At 37.4% G+C, this 8,797-nt stretch overlaps 1 protein-coding gene across 1 annotated transcript; it reads right to left on the minus strand.

The window, feature by feature from the left end:
• Positions 1 to 1,166: 1,166 nt before the first annotated feature.
• On the minus strand, positions 1,167 to 2,117 carry LOC110576412 (olfactory receptor 52A1-like). The gene has a single exon (XM_021685620.1). It carries the CDS (start codon positions 2,115 to 2,117, stop codon positions 1,167 to 1,169), a length of 951 nt encoding a protein of 316 aa, XP_021541295.1.
• Positions 2,118 to 8,797: the final 6,680 nt, after the last annotated feature.

An 8,797-nucleotide genomic window follows, 5' to 3' on the forward strand; every position in this document is an offset into this window, starting at 1 on the left:
AAATAAGTTCATAATGAGTTGCCACACAATACAGAGCATGAACTCCTTCCAAGGCCATAAAATCAATGCTAGTTAGTCAGTGGCAATTCTGCAAAGGTGACTTGTTCATTTACCCAAGAAAAGGACTGTATTTGTGCAATTAAATAAAACCATGTATCAGGGGCGCCTGGGTGGTTCAGTCGTTAAGTGTCTGCCTTCAGCTCAGGTCATGATCCCAGAGTCCTGGGATCAAGTCCCACATCGGGCTCCCTGCTCAGTGGGGAGTCTGCTTCTCCCTCCCACACTCCCCCTGCTTGTGTTCTCTCTCTCTGTCTCTCTCTGTGTCAAATAAAATAATAAATAAAATCTTAAAAATAAATAAATAAATAAAACTATGTATCAGATACTGCTATACTAATACCTTATTTCCTACTTCAGAATGATTTGTATATTTTGATCACTGATGAAAGCACAGATGAGCCTGCTTTTTCCTGAATCACATGCTCAAGGAGGTTAGATTCACACACACCTGCATATACTTCTCCACATCTACATGAGTTATAATGATATTAGTGTTTTAAAAACTTGAAATCTTGGTTAATAATATTTCATCATCTTAAGTAAAATGCATTATTCAAACCTCACATTTGCCATGACTTCCTATATAAGGTCTTTTCTGATTTCTTCTAAAATCTAAGTTAGTTGCTTCTCACATGTGAAAATAAATCTTTTCTTCTTCTTTTATCATGGCCTAAATAACATTAAATTATATTTGCTCAGTATTTTTATATCATCACTGTGCTGTGAGCTTCTGAAATCATGGAATATGTCTTTGTCACTGTTACACATCAAAGGATAAGCTACCTCTTGGTATTGCAGAAAGATACAATAGATGTGTAAACAAGGAAGGATAAAAAAAAACAAGGAAGAATATGGAAGGAAGGCAATAAGAAAAGATAAAAGAAGAATGGAAGAGAGAGATGGGGAAGATGATAGGAACTTATGATATATATATATATACTTTTCACTCAGATTCATCTCACATCTGAGTTCTTTTGTTTGAGGAATATAAATCCTTTAGAGGAGATCCTTATCAGGTAAAAGTTTCACCAACATAGACATAGTACAAGGAGTTTGCATCTTAAATGGGTAAATATATATTTTTCCTGTGTCATAGTATTTTTGGATCACTGCTTCGTGTCAGGCTTCAGAATACAAATCTGAACAACCCTCATGTGGATCTCCTTGGTCTTCACACCATAGATAATGGGGTTAAGGGCAGGGGGCACAAGCAGATAGATGGTAGACAAGAGGATATGAACATAGGGTGATACATGTCCAAAACGGTGGCTGAAGAAGGAAAAAAAGGCAAGGATATAAAACTCCAGGAAGACAGCAATATGGGCAGTACATGTATTGAATGCTTTGAGTCTTGCCTCCTTCTGGGGAAGACGAAAAACAGCCTGAAAAATCAGAATGTAGGAGATGAAGACAAAGATCATATCAAAACCTAGAATTGCAAAGGCCACAAAGAGCCCATATGATCTGTTAATATGGACATCTTCTGCAGCCAACTTCACAACTGCCATGTGTTCACAGTAGGAATGAAAAATAATCACAGATTGGAAAAGTTGCAAGCGTTTAAGTAGAATGGGTAAAATTCCAACAAGCACCATTGCCCGGATGGCCACCATCAATACCATTCGAACTAGAAAGAGAGGTGTAAGGATGGATGTGTGCCTCAAAGGATTACAGATGGCAATGTAGCGGTCAAAGACCATGGCCAACAGGATACCAGATTCCATGCCCTGGAAGGCATGGATGAAGAAGAGCTGAGTGAGGCAAGCATCGAAAGCCATGGAGCAGGAGCCAAACCAGAAGATGGCCAACATCTTGGGAGCAATGGCTACACAGAGACCTAGGTCAGTGGCTGCCAAAACTGCTAGGAAGATGTACATGGGTTGGTGAAGATGGCGTTCTGTAAGGATGATGATTAACAAGAAGATGTTCCCCAGCAGAGCCACCAGGCACACTCCAAGGAAGGGAAATCCGATCCAAAACTGCACATGTTCTAGTCCAGGGATCCCAATCAGGGTCACTATTTGTGGGTTCAGATATGATATGTTTGTAGATCCCATCAGGTCAATAAATCCTTTTCTCACCATTGATTCTGATACCTATTCAGAGAAAAATTATGGATGAAAAGGAACAGGGGAATTCTCATCATTTCTTCTATAACATGAAAAAACATGGATGGAAATGTGGCCACATGACTTTGAATCTTTGAGAATCAGCTTAAGTCTGTATTAGATAGGATTCTTGAATATCTTTTCTCAAAGCCAACGTAGGTATTTGTGCATGAGGAAGTTGTAGAAATGGAATTTATGACTCTAAGAATATCGATCTTGCTAGGTTCTGAAATGTCCTCAGAAGGTGCTACAGATGACAACATTAACTTTTTTGTCTATATCCCTCTACAAACTCCAAACACATTTCAGATTAGGTGAAATCCCTTTGTAGCACTTGAAGTTGTAGAATAGATTCTCAATCCCATAGCCCTGTCCATTTTGTTCAAAGTTTAGAATCTCTGGAAAGTGACAGCCTTTCCCAGTCTTCTCATTTTCTCTGGTTTAGGGAGCAAAACACCTCCTTACAAATCTTAGAAATTGACTCTCAGATGAGAGAGTAAAGGAGATTTTGTTCTTTCAGCAAATGCTGGTTGAGTTGACAGTGTGCAGACCCATTACCCAGTTCTTGGAACTGATGTGGAGGAGTTGTTCGTTTACCAGTAGAAGCAGAGAATATTTGACTCACTGGGATAAATCTGGACGGTTAGCTTTCAGAGTGGATGTGTAAGCAGAATGGGGTAGATGATGATGTAAGTCCTCACAGAGCTTAGAGGAGACAGAAAGTTGAGAAGATAGATAGGAAATCAATTGAAAAAGAAGTACCATAAATTAGGATAGGATGGTAACATACAAAAACAGATCTATTGAAAAACCAGTGTAGCTTAAATATTTTGATATTAATGTGTTTCAGATGCAAAAAGGCAGGATTGGCTGGGAGCCACTCTACTGTCCATAATGGAGCTCAGCCTAAACCTAGGTGCTTTCATTCATTTTACTGGTGTTAGTTGACCAAGCATATAATTTGCTACTTTTGATTACATTGTCCCATTTCACATCCACCCCAACCTTCTGAAATTTTTATAATTTGCCTGCTCTCTTTCTTTAGAAATTTATTCAATAAACTTTAAGATAACTTTCTATACTCTTTTTTACTTTTTCATTAGCTATTCTACAAGCTTAAAGTCATCCCAAAGTTTCATTCTGTTTTCCTTATGATTTTGTCATAGCTGAATCATTGAATAGGGAATACCACTCTGAATGGGATTTTATATATTTTTCTTTGAAGAGAAACTATTTTACTGCTGTAAAATTATAGGAAAAAATAGACTGGTTCACAGTCAGTAGGAATATGTATGTGGGTATAACTAGGAAGTCCCTAATGCAATAAAATCTAAAATACTTTACTAGTTGATTGAGAGTAGGAGATCATTATATGATCTTCTGTAGCTACATATATCAATTAACTATGACCAAGGCAATAAAGAGATATATATTAAAACAATAAGAAATTTTGTGAAAAGAAATTCCCTATGATGTCCAAATAAATGAGTTTAGATGAGCAAGTGGTGGATTCCCTAGAACTCATTGCTGAAAAGCACCAATATATCTTATCAAGGTGACATGAGTAGACAAAGGCAGAATCTAAAGAAACTATAGAAGGCAATACATCCTAGATATCTTTAGAAATGCCTGACAATGTAAGGATAAAATTCCATATAGTATAGCATATGTATTTATAAGTATTAATATATTTAAAATAATATATTGTGTACTATATTGTAATACATATATATGTAATATATTTGTATTATGTTGTATTGTAATACAAATATATATTTGTATTGCTTATATATTTATAATACATATTTATAAATAAATAAAAATATATATTAATATAAATATAAATATATTATATGTAAATACAGTATATAAATTTATATAATTATAATATATATTACATACATAATATATAAATACAAAGATACATCATATATAAGTATATACATTATAAATACATATATATTATTATAAATATGTAAATACTAATATATTTGTATAATAAATATATACTAAATATAAATATAAATAATACAGGAGGGGGAGGAGCAAGATGGTGGAGGAGTAGGAGACCTAAATTTCGTCTGGTCCCAGAAATTCAGCTAGATAGGGATCAAACCATTCTGAACACCTACAAACTCAACAGGAGATCAAAGAAAAGAATAGCAGCAACTCTCTGAACAGAAAAGCGACCACTTTCTGGAAGGTAGGACGAGTGGAGAAGTGAATCTGAGGCGATATTCGGCAAGATGGACGGTGGGGGAGGGGGCCTCCGTCAGCCGCTACTGGCAAGTGATAGAGCAGCAGAGCACAAAATCAGAAATTCTAGAAGTTGGCTCTGCTAGGGACATTGCTCCCGGGGCTAAGCTGGGGGTGGAATCCTCACTGGGACAGTGTGGTCTCAGGACCTTCAGGGTCACAGAAAGACTGGGGGTGCCTGAGTGCGGCAGAGCTCCCAGGTATTGGAGTGAGGAAGCTGGCTGCAGAGACAGAGCGAGGAGTGGGCTCTCAGCTTGGGGTTGCCATAAACTGTGATCTGCGGCATAGTAAGGCCACTGATCCTCCAGCAGGGAACCAACAAGTGGCAGATCGGGGGAGACTCCACATCATACCCCGGGAGGAGCAGCACAAGAGCCCACCACAGGAATCTGCTGGGTTTGGAGATTCCAAACGGGGTCCTGTGCCAGAGATAGAAATGCTCGGTCACAGGCCGGGTGAGCACAGAGTGCGGCCAGAGACCGGGGAGACAGGAGTGACTGATTGCTTTTCTCTGGGGGCTCACTGAGGAGTGGGGCCCCAAGTTCTCGGCCCCTCCAGAGTGGAGATTGGGAGGCTGCCATTTTCACTCTTGTCCTCCAACGCTATACAGAAAGCTTGCAGGAAACAAAAGCTCCTGAGAGCAAACCCAGGAAGGGCGGGGCAATTCCACCTCCAGGAAAGACACCTGAGAATCACTGCAACAGGCCCCTTCCCCAGAAGATCAGCAAGAACAGCCAGCCGAGATCAAGTTTACTGATTAATGACAATGGTAGAACTCCAGCAATAGGGGAATACTGCACATAGATTCATGGCTATTTTCCCCGTGATTCTTTAGTCTTTCAAAGTTAGTTTTTTTATTTTCTTTTTTGGTCTTTTTTTCTTTTTTTGAATTTTTCTTTTCCCTTTTACAACCAATGTCTTATCAATCCCTTTAAAAATTTTTTTTTTTATTTTTCATTTTTAGAGTCATATTCTATCCCTTCATAGTAGTTAAACTTATTTTTGGTATATATGTGTATATATATACATGTATGTATATATACATATACATATATATATGTTGTATATGTATATATATACATACATGTATATATATACATATACATATATATATGTTGTTCTCCCTTTTAAAATTTTGGGATACACTTTCTTCTAACAACCCAAAATATACCCTAAATCTCTAGTGTATAGCTTTGCTCTGGTCTCCTGCCTGATACATTGTCTCCCTTTTTAATTTTAATCCTCTTCTTTCTTTTTCCAACCAACTTCTTATCTTATCAATTCCTTTTATAAAATCTTTTATACTTTTCATCTTCACAGTCATATTCCATCCCTTCATCATATTTACCCTTATTTTTGTACATATATAAGTTTTTCTTTCTTTAAAATTTTGGGAGGCACTTTCTTCTAACAGACCAAAATATACCCAGAATCTAGTGTGTGGCACTGATCTATGCACCAGCCAGTTCATATTTGATCATATTCTTTTTTTTGTTTCTTTTATCTTTTTCTTTCTTTTTTTTTTCCTTTCTTCTTTCTTTCTCTTTCTTTTCCCCCAGTTTCAGGGCTCTTCTAATTTGTTTAGTGTATATTTTTCTGGGGTCATTGTTACCCTGCTAGCATTTTGTTCTCTCATTATCTATTCTACTCTGGACAAAATGACAAGATGGAAAAAATCACCTCAAAAAAAGGACACAAGGCAGTACCAACTGCCAGGGACCTAATCAATATGGACACTAGTAAGATGTCAGAACTTGAGTTCAGAATGATGATTTTAAAGATACTAGCTGGGCTAGAAAAAAGCATGGAAGATACTAGAGAAACCCTTTCTGGAGAAATAAAAGAACTAAAATCTAACCAAGTCAAAATCAAAAAGGCTATTAAGAGGTGCAAACAAAAATGGAGGCTCTAACTGCTAGGATCAATGAGGCAGAAGAGAGAAACAGTGATATAGAAGACCAAATGATGGAAAATCAAGAAGCTGAGAAAAAGAGAGATAAATAACTACTGGATCACAAGGGCAGAATTCGAGAGATAAGTGATACCATAAGACGAAACAATATTAGAATAATTGGGATCCCAGAAGAAGAAGAAATAGAAAGGGGGGCAGAAGGTATATTGGAGCAAATTATAGCAGAGAACTTCCCTAATTTGGGGAAGGAAACAGCCATCAAACTCCAGGAGGCACAGAGAACCCCCCTCAAAATCAATAAAGTAGGTCAACATCCTGACATCTAATAGTAAAACTTATGAGTCTCAGAGACAAAGAGAAAATTGTGAAAGCAGCTCAGGAGAAGAGATCTGTAACCTACAATGGTAGAAACATTAGATTGGCAACAGACCTATCCACAGAGACCTAGCAGGCCAGAAAGGACTGGCAGGATATATTCAGGGCACTAAATGAGAAAAATATGCAGCCAACAATAGTATAACCAGCTAGGCTATCATTGAAAATAGAAGGAGAGATAAAAAGTTTCCAGGACAAACAAAAACTAAGGAATTTGCAAACACGAAACCAGCCCTACAAGAAATATTGAAAGGGGTCCTCTAAGCAAAGAGAGAGCCTAAAGCAACATAGACCAGAAAGGAACACAGACAATATACAGTAACAGTCCCCTTATAGGCAATACAAAGGCACTAAATTCCTATCTTTCAATAGTTACCCTGAATGTAAATGGGCTAAATGCCCCAATCAAAAGACACAGGCTATCAGATTGGATAAAAAAACAAGACCCATCGATATGCTATCTGCAAGAGAGTCATTTTAGACCCAAAGACACCTCCAGATTGAAAGTGAAGGGGTGGAAAACCATTTACCATGCTAATGGACACAAAAGAAAGCTGGGGTGGCAATCCTTATATCAGATAAATTAGATTTTAAACCAAAGACTATAATAAGAGATGAGGAAGGACACTATATCCTACTTAAAGGGTCTAGCCACAAAGATCTAACAATTGTAAAAATCTATGCCCTTAACATGGGAGCAACCAATTATATAAGCCAATTAATAACAAAAGTAAAGAAACACCTCGACAACAATACAATAATAGTGGGGGACTTTAACACCCCCCTCACTGAAATGGACAGATCATCAAAGCAAAAGATCAACAAGGAAATAAACACTCGAAAGGACACACTGGAACAAATGGACTTCACAGACATATTCAGAACATTCCATCCCAAAGCAACAGAATACACATTCTTCTCGAGTGCCCATGGAACATTCTCCAGAAGAGATCACATCCTAGGTCACAAATCATGTCTCAACCTGTACCAAAAGACTGGGATCATTCCCTGCCTATTTTCAGACCACAAAGCTTTGAAACTGGAACTCAATCACAAGAGGAAAGTTGGAAAGAACTCAAATACATGGAGGCTAAAGAGCATCCTACTAAAAAAGGAATGGGTCAACCAGGAAATTAAAGAAGAATTTTAAAAATTCATGGAAACAAATGAAAAGGAAAACACAACTGTTCAAAATCTTTGGGATGCAGCAAAGGCAGTCCTAAGAGGAAAGTATACAGCAATACAAGCCTTTCTCAAGAAACAAGAGAGGTCTCAAATACACAACCCAACCCTACACCTAAAGGAGCTGGAGAAAGAACATCAAATAAAGCCTAAACCCAGCAGTAGAAGAGAAATAATAAAGATCAGAGCAGAAATCAATGAAATAGAAACCAAAAGAACAGTAGAACAGATCGATGAAACTAGGAGCTTGTTCTTTGAAAGAATAAGATTGATAAACTCCTGGCCAGAATTATCAAAAAGAAAAGAGAAATGACCCAAATCAACAAAATCATGAATGAAAGAGGAGAGATCACAACCAACACCAAAGATATACAAACAATCATAAGAACATATTATGAGCAACTCTATGCCAGCAAATTAGATAACTTGGAAGAAATGGATGCATTCCTAGAGGTGTATAAAGTACCAAAACTGAAGCAGGAAGAAATAGAAAACCTGAACAGATCTATAACCACTAAGGAAATTGAAGCAGTCATCAAAAATCTCCCAAAATACAAGAGCCCAGGGCCAGATGGCTTCCCAGGGGAATTCTACCAAACATTTCAAGAAGAATTAATACCTACTCTTCTAAAGAGTTCCAAAAAATAGAAATGGAAGGAAAACTCCCAAACTCATTTTATGAGGCCACCAGTACCTTGATCCCCAAACCAAAGACCCCATTAAAAAGGAGAATTACAGATCAATATCTTTGATGAACATGGATGCAAAAATTCTCACCAAAGTACTAGCCAATAAGATCCAACAGTACAATAAAAGGATTCTTCACCACGACCAAATGGGATTTATCCCTGGGCTGCAAGGTTGGTTCAACATCTGCAAAGCAATCAATGTGATACAATACATT

This window comes from Neomonachus schauinslandi, chromosome 11 (genome assembly GCF_002201575.2).
Source record: "Neomonachus schauinslandi chromosome 11, ASM220157v2, whole genome shotgun sequence".
Classification (NCBI taxonomy): domain Eukaryota; kingdom Metazoa; phylum Chordata; class Mammalia; order Carnivora; family Phocidae; genus Neomonachus; species Neomonachus schauinslandi.